General features: G+C 38.7%; 2 protein-coding genes across 6 annotated transcripts in view; both read left to right on the top strand.

Annotated features, from left to right (window-relative positions):
- Positions 1-2,833, top strand: part of LOC107724193 (rho GTPase-activating protein 39-like) — a 95,038-nt gene extending 92,205 nt beyond the window's left edge. For 3 of the 4 annotated variants that reach the window (XM_016533012.1, XM_016533010.1, XM_016533013.1), the window contains one exon: positions 39-2,833. In XM_016533012.1, the coding sequence (XP_016388498.1) occupies positions 39-233 (195 nt within the window). In that variant the 3' untranslated portion in view covers positions 234-2,833. The remainder of the gene's footprint in view (positions 1-38) is intronic. The other variant, XM_016533011.1, reaches the window with a different exon arrangement.
- Positions 2,834-5,435: 2,602 nt separating this feature from the next.
- LOC107724192 (PHD finger protein 20-like) overlaps positions 5,436-15,623 on the top strand; it is a 20,331-nt gene continuing 10,143 nt past the window's right edge. For both annotated transcript variants that reach the window (XM_016533008.1, XM_016533009.1), the window contains exons 1-10: positions 5,436-5,553; positions 9,201-9,308; positions 9,585-9,756; positions 9,865-9,949; positions 11,004-11,077; positions 11,163-11,637; positions 13,000-13,101; positions 13,207-13,332; positions 13,503-13,568; positions 13,660-13,905. In XM_016533008.1, coding sequence (XP_016388494.1) covers positions 9,226-9,308; positions 9,585-9,756; positions 9,865-9,949; positions 11,004-11,077; positions 11,163-11,637; positions 13,000-13,101; positions 13,207-13,332; positions 13,503-13,568; positions 13,660-13,905 — 1,429 coding nt within the window. In that variant the 5' untranslated portion in view covers positions 5,436-5,553; positions 9,201-9,225. The remainder of the gene's footprint in view (positions 5,554-9,200; positions 9,309-9,584; positions 9,757-9,864; positions 9,950-11,003; positions 11,078-11,162; positions 11,638-12,999; positions 13,102-13,206; positions 13,333-13,502; positions 13,569-13,659; positions 13,906-15,623) is intronic.

Below are 15,623 nucleotides of genomic sequence, written 5' to 3'. Positions count from 1 at the left end.
AACACCGATTTCAACGCTCTGTCTTTCTCTTATGCCAGGTCTTTGCTCAGCCGGTGAATGTGAGTAGGACTAAGATGGACGTGAATAATTTGGCGATGGTCATGGCTCCAAACTGCCTGCGCTGTCAGTCTGACGATCCTCGAATCATCTTTGAAAACACACGGAAAGAGATGTCCTTCCTCCGCATACTCATCGTCCACTTGGACACTGGCTTCATCAAGGGCTTAATCTAGTTATTTTGCGGCATAGCTCAGATTGAATCATCCAGGAGATGATGGGAATCAGGACCTTCTTCTGCTCAGAGAATCATCTTTAAACATCCTAATATTAGTTCGGACAACGTCTCAACTAATCCAGCTTTGCCTCAATGTGAATCATCCTGAACTTGACTCTTATGACTCTTCTTGAAGCCAGACATTATTTGAACTGAATCAATTGACTGAGTTTGATTCCGCAACAAAACAAATGCATGACGTTTGTTATTTTCTGTCTTTTATATTGATTAGAAGGGAAATACATCCTTTGGACAATCATAATCGTAATAACACACATGCAAAATGACCTGCATCATATTTCCTTAATTTAATAAGGTATGAGTGTTCTGATTATTTAATAGCAACCGTTAAGCTCATGTATGAGTGCAGGGAGAATTTCTGACTTCAGTTTTGTGTATAAGGCTGAGCGTAAGCAAGAAAAGGTGAATTAACATTGCAGAGCTGTGGATCACAAAGACAGCTCTGAAATACTAGTGGTCAAGCTTTGAGCTTGAGGTCTGGTGCCTTACATGAGAATGATCGATGATGTATAAGATGCATAAGTGCCCATAAATACACCCTCCACATTTCTGCATTGTCATAGACTCCAAATGAACTGGTACCACAAGCAATTTTCATTTAGTCTCTCACTGTAGTTTTCCCAGTCGTCCCATTTGGAAATAGAAAATTATATTTCCAGATGTGGTTTGGCTACATCCAAGATGATTGTGCAGAACTATTCTGTAGCAAGTTAAACCAGGAACCAGACTGGAACCAGGAACCACTCCTCTCACAAGGTAGCTGCTGCTCATTGGCACACTGAAAGTGCAAAATCGCATACTTCCCTACTACATAGTATGCGAAAAACAGTATGTGAGGTGAGTAATATGCCTGAAATCATAGTTTTCAAAAAACAGTAGGCAAAAAGTTCCCGGATGACCTACTACTTCCTCCAGGATCCTGAAGTGTGTATTTGATGGACACTTTATTATCCCATTAAGCCACAGGAGAAGATTTATGAATGGCAGTGAAGCAACGCTGGTAGGTCATGTGACAGAAACAACATGGCGGATGTAGTACATACAAATTTCATTTCGAACATACCTTCGGTTTCAGTTGATCCAGCAGCTCCAACATCAAGGGATAGCCAAAAATGTTGTGTTCAGATTTGCCCAGGCTGAATAAACACTTAGGCCAGAAACATACACAAGTATGCAATACAAAAAAAAAACACACAAATATTTGGCCAAGGCAGCCATGCGGTCTTGTCATACAAATGTCATTTCTTTGCCACTGACTAATGACTTTTTTACACTTTTATATTTCCTTAAACACTTCTCCTGTTTGCCATTCGTTAAACGAACACATAGCTCCGCCCCAAGCTCACACCATTGGTCGAGCTGTTGCCATGTCAGGCTAGTAGTCTAAATGTTTAAACATGTTTACATTTTTCAGGGGAATCAATCTACAAATGACTGACTTATACTTGTGGCTGCGTTATTTTGGGATATAGGAAAGTACTTAAACCTCAATAAGATTACATTTTTGCGTTACTGTGGCCATACTAAATTCACTCAAAGTGGAGATGTATATACCCTTTATATAACTCTCTACTCTCATTCACTATTTCCTAAATTAGTCCACTGATATAGTCCACTTTAAGAAGTGAATGAATACTAGTGAGCTGGAAGCGTACGCCATTAGATGCGGGAATTCATTTGTCACGACACTTAACGTTACAGTGCATGGGTATTTACTAGTGGTTAGCCTTTGAGCATACATAGATCGTGCACTCGTTGTTGCAGTGCATTATGGGATTGAGCACTCTAATGGTTGAGCACTCTAATCACTATGGTTTTGGACACCACTGCATGCTTGCAAATGGCAGTCCTCTCAAATCCTCTCAGACACAGATTACCTTCAGATGACTGAGCCATTAAACTGATGTGCTCAGATTCTCTTCAAAATTACTGCCATGTCAGCTGTTTACCTGACAGAAAAAAAACTGACCACTGAAGAAAACAGTTTATGCTAATGTTGGCTTTAGTGCCCCTTGAGGCAAAGCTGAGAATGTGTGCACTTACAGGAAACAGAAATCGATCTTGTGTAAGCTAAGCATTTAGAAGACTTCAGGTCATCAACACTGGTAGCATCTGAACGTGGAAAATGCAGTCTGTTCTTGATCCATTACTCAAAACTGAACTTCAATGATTCATCTCTGATATACAGTCAAACAGTCACATTTGCTATTGACATCAAGTGGGATCCGCCATCAGCTCTGCCTGTGCTTCTGTATATAAGCCCCTCATCTGATGGATAGTTGTGTTTATAAAGCTGAATGGTGAAAGTAAGTGAGCCCCTCCCATGTTGCACTTCCCCCTCAGTTTCTTTCCCTTCCTGTGGGTCTGTATGATCACTGCAGAGACTGATACTCTTCCGGCACTTACTGTAAATGCTTCTTATGGATTTTGTGTCTTATTTTGTTCTATCTGTGTGTGAGGTTGTGTGTAGGAGATGACAGTGAATTATGATATGAATGATGTGTGTTTAAATTTGCATAGTTTCATAAAGAACTCCGTAATAAAATTTGTAAATTTGTATAATTGTACAGAAGTGGTTGGGAGTTTCACTTCCTTAATTTGTCTCTGTCTTTCCACCCTATATGGACAGAGCAAGAGTTTGCCAGGTGCAGAAACGCAATAAGCACTGTACTAGAGAATTCTATGCCACAAAGTATTCCGATATACTATATATAACATAGATATATAGAAGTATTTTCAGATCGTATTTCTTCATTTCAGCCCAAAATCAATAGAATGGTTGGCTCATATGGTGCTTAGTTTGTAGTATTATGAAAATAGAAGGATATTCACTAGTTTAGTCACTGTATTGCAAAAAAAAAAAAAGAATTATTTTAGATTAGATTCAATGAATAATATACTTGAGAGCATCTACAAACCTCTCAAAAGAATAGAAAGGAAAAAAGCTACTTTGAGCTCTACTGACCTCTTGTGGTGAAGTCAGCAATCTCCTCCAGTACTGTAACCAACTGAAGTAATGCAAATTTGTCATAATCTGGAAACAATACTAAAGCTCAAACAACAATCCTTTATGAATGACCTGTGGCCACACGTATATTTTCTGGGTATTGAGCTGTATTTGTTCTGCACCAAACAGAATACTTTTCTTTCCAGGTCCATTTTTATTATTATTTTTTTTTTTGCAATCGAGCTCAGTTTCTTTCTAAACAGGCTCAAATTTCATTACACAGGATTTCTCATGCCAGTCATAGAGCAATGCTGTTCATTCAGTGTCTGGTGTCTTTGTCAGCTCTTACCTGTCAGTCCACTGCCCTTGTCGTCTTTGCTCAATTTGGGTAGTCATCTAATCATAATCATATGTGATGGGTTATGCATATGCAGCTTCGATGTCAGTTTGATTGTGCAATCAAGCCATTGAGCCAATGGTGGTCTATTTTGTGTCCAGGGCTATTAAAGAAACATGAAAAGGAAGGGACAAAGTCATACAGACATTCACTTGAGAACACATACTGGACATATTTTACATTTCTGAACTGAAGGTTGACTGTGACTGCATATTTATTGTGTTGACATGACAGGTATCTTATACTAACACCTAGTGGTGTAAATGCAACATCACACCACAGCAACAGATTTAAAGGCAGGGTATGTGATTTTTCAAAAACACTTTAGAAAACTGATTCGGGCCGAATAGCAAAACAAACTTGTAGCCAATCAGCAATAAGGGGCGTGTCTACTCGTGATGTGGAGGAGAGAGCTTTCAGTGCATGGGACAGACATTAGCCGAGCCGAGCGACAGAAAGATAGAGATGGCGGATAAAAAAACAAAAGAGGAAAACGTCTGCGGAACGATAAGGCAAGTAGGACCCGTGTAAATATCGGATCAGCTTTCCAGCGCTGGAGAGAACTCAAGGAGCGGAGGCCTGCGATCGGACGCCGAGGTTGCTTTGTTTCTTCTCAATAGGTGAGTAACACCGTGTCTACAACAGCTAAAGTCTGCCTACACTGGACGCGATCAAACGACTGTTGAAAACCATTTGAAATTTGTGTCAGCACGTCATAAATAGAACCCGGCAGCAGTTTTCTGTCGGGGATTTGTTGTGCCGCGCCGCTCACGTCCGTAGACATGGTGTAACATTGGTTTTGCTTTGTTTCACAGAACTAATCGTTGCCTGGGTTGCGTACGTATATGTGGGGCGGAGCTATCAAAATAGGGGCAAGACCCTTTTGGGGTAGGGGCGTGTTTGTTTTGGTGATTTCAAATATCAACATTGGCTACCAGAAATCGCTTACTCTGCCTTTAACTAATGATTACATTATAGAAATGCTCTATGCACAGTCTGCTGATAGTTTGAGAATGAAAGTGGCCAATAAGAGGATTTTTTTAGCTGGTTAATGATCTCAAAATGTCTCAACATGATGACTGACTCCATCAAAAATTAATTTATTAGATTAGGGTTTCGCAAACTAGGGAACTACATGAGGTTTGTGAGTTGATGAAAAGCTATAATATAAGTTATATTTATTTATTCATGTTCATTTATCTTTTAAATGAAACTAGATGTTTAAAGGGCTGTATTTCAGCAACTGTAAGAGTTTGATTCATAATGTCAGTGTTTTCTCTATCATTGGTTTTGTATGTTGTTTTCAAACAGCCTTAAATTAAAATAATAATTTCCCACTAAATATTTGACTGAAACGCCTATGACAGGTGACACTGTGACATACGCATACAGTATAACTATCGACGTTTGTCAACAAACATGAAACAAAATAAATACAAAAATTGCTTTTCTATGAACTGGCCATATGCGTTTTAAACTAGTTTTTTGTTCATTGCTATTGACCTATAGGCCTACACCGTGGCCAAGATAATTTGGGATGTAAATACGTGTAAATAAAATAAAGCATAAATACGTTAGTCTCTTGTATTATTCATAATCAATTTTGTCTCGTGATTAGAGTACAAATGAATCGCATTATTTAATAAACTAAACTATTCCGTCACCTTTTGATGGGAAGCGTGTAAACCGAGAAGAAGACGCAGGAAAAATCTCCATCAAATGAGGAGGAAACGGAATATTCGGTGCGTGCATGCGCATGCGCAGACAGACTCCACCACGCGGACACCGGCCTTGCTGCTCGCGCCGGAGAAAACAAACTGCGTGGATGCGCTCTCAAAGCATGCGGCTTAAAGCAGTCTTCACGCGTGTGGACTTGCTTTCTTCGGTGTCGGAGTACATTTATCAGCAATAAAGGTAAACGGCGCTGTGATTATATATTGCAAAATACTAATTAGCTGTCTTGGACGTTTTATTTGTTGTAATTGTGAAATGTATCATTTTTATGAGATGATGCTATTCTGTTAAAACGAAACTTGCCTCCATGCATGTGTTCCCTTGTTTGATGCTAATGGGACGCATGGAAGTGATTTTGTCAAATAGGGCATTCATGCAAATTGTCAGCAGCTCCGGTCATGCTTCTTAAGCAGATCGCGATAAATGCGCGTTTAGGCTTCTTAAATAGCTGGAAGACTTTTGTTCGCCTCGTAATTACGGTAGTCCCATGCAGCAAGGAGTAGGCCGAGCGGAGGCCGCTGAGCGTCAGAGTTTGAATGACAGATGCGCGAACCAATCAGAACGCTGGAGCTCGCGTCAGTCAGGCCTCTCACCCAATCAAATTGTTCGCTGTTGTTGCGCATCGTTGTCGGCAACTGAACAATGTAATGTCAAAACAGCAATTTAAGATGCCAAGCAAATTACTTAAACTTTATTTTGAGGGCGTGGCTCGTTGTTGTGTTATGCAGTTCGTATCGCATAGCGGTTTTGTTCGCCTGCTGTCTTAAACTAAACACATCAGTGAGCGTCAAGTTCGCAGACAACGTTGCACCCACGTTTTCTTCGCATGCGAAGTGGAGGAAAAGTCAAGCGCCTGAATTCTTTGATATTTGCATTGATATTTCCCTCCTTGTACCCAAAAAACATTTATCTTCAGTCACTGTCGTTTGATGTACTGATTGCGACTTGTTATGAGCCGCTGGCCTGACAATGTAAACAACGAGGAGGAAACGTATTGCGCGCCATTTGCGTCACGCAGCGCTCAAGCGCCTGTTAGTGATGGGAAGTCCGGTTCTTTTCCGCGAACCGGTTCTTTCGGACAGTTCGTTTCAATGAACCGGTTCAAAAAACCGGTTCATCGGTTCTTTTACGCCCTAACGTAATGACGTCATTGGTGAACTGGTTCAACCGGTTCACTAAGAAGAACCGGTTAAATCGAACGATTCGTTCGCGAACCGGACATCACTAGCGCCTGTAGATATGCGTGACCGTTAAGTGGAAGAGCTGTGGGGTTTGCGAATGCATTGATTTAACCAAATGTGCCGGTTTCCCGCGATTATGACGTATTTAAAATGTATGCACCCTGTAGGAACGTGTCTGTGTCCGCACGAGGAGGGGAGCGCGAGCGTCAGTTATGAAACTTGCGCGCTTTCATGTGATCATGATGAAGATCGTTAATGATGGAAGAGCGGTGGCTTTTAGTGCGAATTATGTCAGTCTTTCCTGGGTCTATAAGATGCTTCAAGTTTCCTTTGCCTTTTTCCACTCTCCAGACTGGCAAAATGATCTCATTTAGATTTAAACGTTTTTCCTCACTCTACCAGCTTTGGGAAAGTGCTTAAAGGGGTCATATGATGCTGCTAAAAAGAACAAACGAGCCGTTTTAGGTAGGCGTGGCTGACTCTTAACTTTTATAAAGAATATCTCTTTGGATTTGAGACTTTAGTCTTTGCAACTTTACAGATCTTCTTTATGCACCAAGAGCTTGTAACACTCCAAAGAGAAAGGAAAACTTGAAATCGCATCATATGACCCCTTTATAGGGACTCACAAAAATGAATTACCTCCTCACCCTCATGTCGTTTCCTAATATTACTTAATGCATTTTAATTATTCTAAAATGCACTATTAACCGCGTCACTGCTGAGATGGGGAAACAGTGTTATGAAAATATTAATTGCTGTAAACTAAATGTTGGTTGTTTTCCCCCTGCACATCTTATCTGATCATATTTTTATGGTTGACTGTTTATTTTTAACACCATTACAAGATGAAAGCAAGCACAGCGTCTACATGTGGGTTATTATCAGACAAAATATGAATAATTAGTATGCATTTTATTATTATTATTATAGTGTAGGCTTGTCACGATAACAACTTTTTGTTGTGCGATATATTGCCCCAGAAATAATTGCGATAAGCGATATTATTGTCATTTTAAAGACCATTTTATTGCACTGAATATATAATCATAATGTAACAGCATAATAATGCATGAAGGCCTACACACTTCCAAATGACAAACTTTACATTTTTAAGAATATTTAAATCATGGAAATTAAGTATCAAAATATTAGATAACTTAAAAAAAATCTGAATAAATAGTAGACGTTATGTACGAGAAGCTGCAAAAGACACAGGCGCAAGTGGAATGTACAAAACATGGTGACATTATTTTTAAGTAAATATAATGGCCGATATATTGCGTCATCAAAAATGATTGAGGTCATGTACATATATTGCGCGATAAGTTGATATATTGATTATTGCGACAGGCCTATTATAGTGTCTTGTTGAACAACAATAATGTAATTTGTTATTACTTCCAGAAAGCTATGACATTGTTATTGTTTTTATTAATGTATTTATCATAATGCAATATGAGTAATAGTGGCACCTTACTATTAAACTACATCTAAGGGATTTTGTAATAATACAATTATACAATGACAATTTACAGGTCATGTCAAAGTATGCTGTTGGTTTGAATGAGGAGGTTAATGAATGTGGTGAGTTTGAGTCAGTGTACATAAATATCTCCTGTTTGTCCCTTTCCTTATTTTTACATAACCTGTTTTTCCTCTTCTGCTGTCAGTTTTCTGAGGTCATTGTGTGTATGACAGGTATTTGCTTATGACTTGTTGTAATGTGTAGTTTTTTGATGATTTATTGATCAGTTCTTCATGAGTGAGCTCAATGGACAGTCCGTAATCGTTTAGACCCATCATTAGGACGTCTTTGCATAATTACTGTTTATGAATCCTTCTGCTGTTCAGGGGTTGTATGATTTCTAAATAATTGTTTTAAAATCATGTTTTGCATTGTGAAGTTTTGATCAACTAACTTGAAGTGTTGCTTCAGATCGATCGCTGTTAAGAACCGGCTGATAATCACTTCCTGTGAGTTGTTGTGTTGTGTTGTGTTTTTTGTTTTTTGAGCATGACATAAATCACGCTGAAGCAAAAGATTTGTGCATGCTGTAAACAAACCAGCATGAGAGATGTGGTAAATATGGCATATTATTGCTCTTTTTTTGGTTTTGATTGCTTCTGTTTTCCTCATTTGTAAGTGCATTAAAGGATTTTAAATGCACTTCACGTCGGGTGGTTCTTGGCCTCCCGCAGGCCGTCTATTGAGGAACCCTGCGTTACACCCTAGATAGCAGAGATCCAATATCAATATTCAATATGTAATTTTAGGAGCAATATTATCTAAACTGTGATGTATCTTTTTTCATGCCAGCTTTTTGGAAGTGAAAAATGACAGTCCAATCACCCAAAAGTTCAGTCATTCATTGAAATTATATTTTAAAGTACATAACCAATGCACAGCTGAAACCTGGCACTAATGAAAATTTTTATTGGGAACAAGATAAGCTTTGAAATAATCAGCTTTGAAATAAAAGTCTAATCAAATTGTTGGGAAAAAGTGCTGGAAAAGGTCTCTCTTATGTACCTTAGGCTGTAGTGTATTGTTTATTTATGAGCAGCTTGGTTAGGTTGTGCCGTCCATGACATTCATAGCATCCTTTACCTCTGACCTCATGATGTGTTTCTCTGGTTTGATAGGTTGGTGTGTGAGTGTGTGACCAGCATGTCAAAGAGCACTCCTCACAGGCGTGGGATCACGTTCGAGGTGGGAGCGCAGCTGGAGGCCAGGGACAGTCTGAAGAACTGGTCAGTGTCTTTCCTCTGCTTCCGTTCTTCCATCTGTTCATTCACTCGGCCTGATTGAAATTCAGATGCTTCACTGGCGCTGATGCCACTAGTTCTGTTGCATTCCAATAGTTTTGAAAAAGTTAGCATTTTAAATCATATTCCACAAATGTTGTGCTTTTCCAGCTGAGTATTTATTTATTCATTCTCCCCGCAAACATTTTTCAACCTTTCTTTAGAGACCCAGCTGTAATCTGTAACTAATCTGAAATAACTCTGTCTGTTTTGTGTTGACAGGTATGCAGCTAGCATTGAGAAGATCGACTATGAAGACGAGAAGGTTTTGATTCACTACAGGCAGTGGAGTCACCGTTATGATGAATGGTTTGACTGGAGCAGTCCGTACCTCAGACCTGTGGAACGAATCCAGCTGAGGAAACAAGGTCTCCGTGAACGGCAGAGCGCTCCAGTAAGCACTTCCTGTCTAACTGTGCTGAGTCACTCACAGTCTGCATGGGCAAAGTTGTACTCTGACTCAATGTTGCAAGATTATATATAGATATGTTTCTCTTCTCAGGGCTTTCATGTCAACCAGAAAGTTCTTGCCAGCTGGTCAGACTGTCGGTACTACCCTGCTAAGATCATGTCCCGGGATAAAGATGGTGTGTACTCGCAACACTCACATCATTAATGCTAAGTTTATTTTCTGAATGGTCCAGAGTAAATTGGCAGCCGAAACATAATAGTGTACCATTGTTTTTGGTTTGTTTTGTTTTGATGTTTAAAGGGGTCATATGATGTTGCTAAAAAGAACATTGTTGTGTATTTGGTGTAATGCAATGTGTTTATGTGGTTTAAGGTTCAAAAAACACATTATTTTCCACATACTGTACATTATTATTTCTCCTCTATGCCCCGCCTTTCTGAAACGTGTCGATTTTTACAAAGCTCATCGGTCTGAAAAGCGAGGTGTGCTTTGATTGGCCAGCTATGCAGTGCGTTGTGATTGGCTGAATACGCAACTTTACAGATCTTCTTTATGCACCAAGAGCTTGTAACACTCCAAAGAGAAAGGAAAAATTGAAATCGCATCATATGACCCCTTTAAATGATTGTGAGACTCGAGTACATTACTGAAAATAATGTATTTTTTGAAAAACTTAAATTACTGATCACTTTTAAAAATATAATAAAAATAATAAATTATTATAAATAATAAAAACATGTAAAAAATATTTAATTGTAGTTATATTTCACAGTATTACGTTTTTACTGTATTTTAACCCTAAACTTTTGTACAGTAATACATACATATGAATATTAAACATTGCATATTTAATTGTGCTGCCTATTTAACATATTTTTACATTATTACCTTAGCTGTCACTTCAACTTAATAAAACACTAATAATTTAATAACACTGTTAAATTAAAGTTTTATATTTAGAAAATTAGAATTTAGAATCTCAATCTCAAAAGAAATGTCTGTTTTTCATAATGTTACTTATAATGTTGTGATGCCTACATTCACTTGTAGCATTCAAAACAATTGATTAAAGTTATTCATTGTTTTTTTATACAATAGTATTTCATTTTAATATCCGACATATATCAGTATCAGTGCATCTTTTTTGTAGCTATGTATTTGACATGTACACACATTACATTATGAAAGAGTTGAGCATTACAAATGGCTGTGCTTCTGTGGTGTCTCAGGTTTCTACACAGTGAAGTTTTTTGATGGAGTCATAAAGACAGTGAAGGGGATTAAGGTGAAGCCGATCCGCAAGGTATGAGAAGTGATTGCCTCAGCTCTAATAATGATTAAACCAGGCCATTAAAATACAGGATTAATGAGTTTGTCTTTATCTACAGAGCTCTGATGGCAAGACCAATCAGCAGACTCAAAAGCGGGGCGATCAGAATGGGAATAAATGTAAGGCCAAGAAGAATGGCAGCAGCAGAAGTAACGGCTCGAGACACAGCACGTCTGACCAGGATGGGGAGAGCGAATCGGAGGAGGATGAAGAAGACGCCACAGTGATTGATGAGTCCAGAAATCTCCAGAACGGTGGAGAGAGCGAAAGCACAGCAACTCAGATATTGAACGAGTCCGAGCCGAGTTCTGCGGAGCACAACGAAAAACAGCCCAGTGAAGAAAACAAGACAGAACCGCTTGAGAATGGAGAAGCGAACAAACCAGAGGAGAAAGAGATGAATGGAGGACAGGAGGAGTCCCAAGCACTTCAAAATGCCGTTGACAGGAACGACGGAGACCAGAAAGAGAAGGAAGACGCAACAGATGAAAGCCCCAGTCTGCCCAGAAGGACACGGAGTAAGGTGGCAGATGGTGAGTTTGGTTTGGAGGAACATGGTGGTGTTATATCTGAATATTTGATTTTGTTATGATTCAATTCCAAGAGCTAGATTCAACCTCACACACTCCAACGGACTGCATTTGCTGAGTAGCTAATAGAGAGACAGTATCAAGAGAGGAGATGGACCATTTGAATAAATATGACCCTGGAGCACAAAAGCAGTCTTCAGTCGCTGGGGTATATTTGTAGCAATAGCCAAAAATACATCGTATGGGTCAAAATTAAAGATTTTTCTTTTATGCCAAAAATCATTAGTATATTAAGAAAGAATCATGTTCCATGAAGACATTTTGTAAATTTCCTACCGTAAATATATCAAAACCTAATTTTTGATTAGTAATATGCATTGCTAAGAAATTCATTTGGACAACTTTAAAGGCGATTTTCTCAATATTTAGATTTTTTTGAACCCTCAGATTCCAGATTTTCAAATAGTTGTATCTCAACCAAATATTGTCCTATCCTAACAAACTGGTTTTGTGGTCCAGGGTCACACAAATATGAATGGGATGCTCAATTTGATATCTGTAGGACAGGGAGTCCTGCCTTTCAGTTAAAAGAGCAAATTGCTTTGTTGATAGAAAATGTCCGTTTTTGTTTACACCAGAACATGCATGTCTGTTAGCTGGACCAATGATTTGAGCTATAGAAGCTAATTTGTGATACCGTTGTTGTCAATTTATTGTTGGTTTGACGTGGAGATTTGGTCGTTACTTAATAATGTTACAAAAGATTTCTATTTCAAATACATGTTGTTCTTTGGAACTTTCCATTCATCGAAGAATCCTTAAAATAATGTATCGCCGTTTCCATCAAAATGGTAAGCAGCACAGTTGCTTTCATCATTGATAATAATAAGAAATGTTTCTTGAGCAGCAAATCAGCATATTAGAATGATTTCTGAAGGATCATGTGACACTGAAGACAGGAGTAATGATGCTAAAAATTCAGCTTTGAATCACAGAAATAAGTTACATTTTAAAATGTTTAAATAGAAAACAGTTATTTTAAATTGTGATACTGTTTATAATATTACTGTTTTATTCGATTTTTGATCAAATAAATTAGTGAGCATAAGAGATTTTTTTTTAAAAATCTTACTGAACTTACTGATACCATCTAAACAGAAAATAACTGGGGAAAAAAAAGACATAAATTGCCACTAAGTTACTTATTTTTGCTGGTGGCAATGAATTTTTAACCAGGTCAAGAGTTAACTTAGTGGTTTGGTAAGTTTTTCCTGTAAAGACTTAAAGTAGAGGATTGTTGGGTGATTTACTCGTGTATTAGACTCAGACTTGATGATTCAATTTCTTGGCTTGTGTCTCTCACAGGAAAGGATGTGGAAAAGTCCAACTGTCCAGAACTGAGGAAGAGACGTGCATCAACAGGACAGATGCCACCGACCAAAAGGAGCAGAGCCAATTCAAGCGCAGGTTCACTCTCTTTTATTATCCTTTTTGTTGTTCCAGCTGCTGTTCTTTATACTAGTATGTGATTAAACCATCTGACAGGACATTGTGACTCTGATCCCCTCATAGACAGAAACAGTCGATCCCAAATCAAACCGGACTCCGTCCCGGAGACTTCAGAAAGTAAGGATGGCTCAACCAGTCCTGCAGAAAATGCAGCACCCAAAGAGGAGGCAGGATCCACACCTGATCTCGGTAAACATCCTCCTTTGTTTCAGTTTGATCATCAATGTGTTTGCTTAGACTGAATCATTATTGCTATTTCATGAGGCACCACTCACCTTTTCTTCAGAATATGTACAAATCTTGTTAATTCGACATTTATGCAACTATGTGATGTGCTAACTGATGCATTGCTTTCTCAGCTGCAGCAGTCAAACAGCCGCAAACAATCCACCTTCCAACCACAAACAAGTATAGCAGAGAACCATGTGAGTGCACAGCCCTCGCTTTCACTCTCTCTCACCGATACAGTATAAAAACCTGCCGGTATGTGACCTCATTGCCCTTTTCCTCCCTCAGTGTACAGGGTCATCAAAAACCAGCCACCTCCTATCCTGTCCATTGAGCTGGACCACAACCCGTTCAAATGCAAGATCGCAGGCTGCCTCAAGTCTTTCCGCAAGGCGTCTCTGCTGCACTACCACATGAAGTACTATCACGCACAGAGCGACCCAAGCCCCCCTCACTGCGTCCAGACGCGCTCCTCAGACAAACAGAACAGCCAGGAGACCCCTCGCAGGCGCCGTACCGTCTCGTCTTCCCACCGTTAGTGCACTTTATCTATCAGTATTTACTTTAGCTGTTTGTGTGGGTGTTTGTTTTTGAGTGGGTTGCTGGTGAAGTCTGTTCACATTTTGTCCATATTTATGTTTGTTTACTTGCATTAGCATTATAAACGTGCCCGTATAATGCTCGTTTACAAGTTCATCACCTTATTTTTTGGGGGGTCTGCTAGGAGGCATTTACATGATTTAAAGTTAAAAAAAAAATTTTTTGACGGCATTCTTAAAACGATTCCTGTCCACACAAATCCGTGCAAATGACTAAAAATGTTGTATTCATGCCACGTCAGTAGTTGATATCACTTTGTAAAGTAACACTACAGACCTGTGCACTTAACCTATAATACACATGCACATGATATCACTGATATCAAAAGTTCACATTTTTGTACTTTACACTAAGACGATAATGGTATCATTTTCAAAAATGTCCACTTTGAAACCCATTTTCAAACGTTTGCATTTTCAGGCTCCCAAAAATGCCGTTGTCATGAGAATGACATGCATGAAATACATGCAAAATGCATAAAGTTTTTAGTTGAAAACTGTTGTCTTAACGCCCCCGAAAAGAAAACGCAGTTACCTTTATTTATGTGTGTATTTCTGTGGCAAAACGAGAAAAACTGAACTGTGAGATGTAAAATCAGAATTCAGAGAAAATGCATACAGAATTGTGAACTGTAAACTTACAATAATGAGTTTATAAGTCAAAATTTTCGGAAGAAAAAAAAAACAAAACTCAAAATTACAAGAAATTTTCACAATTGTGAAATACAAAGTCACAATTTGTTTTTTATTCCGTGGTGCAAAAAAAAAAAAAGAACTGTGAAATGTAAACTCAGAATTCGGAGAAATTGAAAGATGTTAACTTTCAGAGGAAATAAAGATAAGTACAGAACAGCGAAATGTAAATGAGCAATTATGATTTTAACTCACAATTACAAGTAAAAAAAAAAAAATGTAATTGTGAGATAAAAAGTGGAGAAAAAACAACTCAGCAAAACGCAAACTCAGAATTCTGAGCAATTGAAAGATGTTAACTTTCAGAGAGAATACAGATAAATGCAGAATAGCGAGATGTAATTGCGAGTTAAAGTCATAATTGCACATTTACAAGTAAAAAAGTCTGGATAGCTCAGTTCTGTGGAAACAAAAGTGAATTGTGAGATGTAGACCCACAGTTGTTTGAATTGTGAGATTTAAACTGAATTCTGAGGAAAAAAAGTCTGAATTGCAAAATGTTTATAACTCCCATTGCAGTGGATTTTGTGCTTTGTAACTTTGCAAATCGTTTACATAGGGTGACCATACGTCCTCTTTTTCCCGGACATTAGGGTTGGGCGATGTCTACCAAATTGGTATCGGATGATGTCTACAGTGAAACATTGTGATGGACGATGACATCGGGGGCGGGGTTAGGGGTGTGCCCGAAGCGTGAAACAAATAACGCGTTAGATGGAGCCACTAAAAGGTTAGCCGCGTGCTAGCGGTAGCCTGTTGCATTACAGTACATGTACGTTCACTTACCACATACACAGAGTAAGGAGAAATGTCTGATAGGACGATGGCGAATGATTTGCAGATCCTGAGCACCAGTGACAAACATCTAATCTTGTCAAATGTGTGGTAAGTATTGCCGCTCCATAGTATAGAGTCCTTGTGATCGCGAATCTCAAAAGTGAAAGTGAAAGTAAAATGAGA

The sequence above is a fragment of the Sinocyclocheilus rhinocerous genome, unplaced genomic scaffold (genome assembly GCF_001515625.1).
Source record: "Sinocyclocheilus rhinocerous isolate Xijiao unplaced genomic scaffold, SAMN03320098_v1.1 scaffold184, whole genome shotgun sequence".
In the NCBI taxonomy this organism is placed as follows: domain Eukaryota; kingdom Metazoa; phylum Chordata; class Actinopteri; order Cypriniformes; family Cyprinidae; genus Sinocyclocheilus; species Sinocyclocheilus rhinocerous.
The sequence above is the reverse complement of the archived record's forward strand: the minus strand, read 5'-3'. Positions and strand labels throughout refer to the sequence as shown.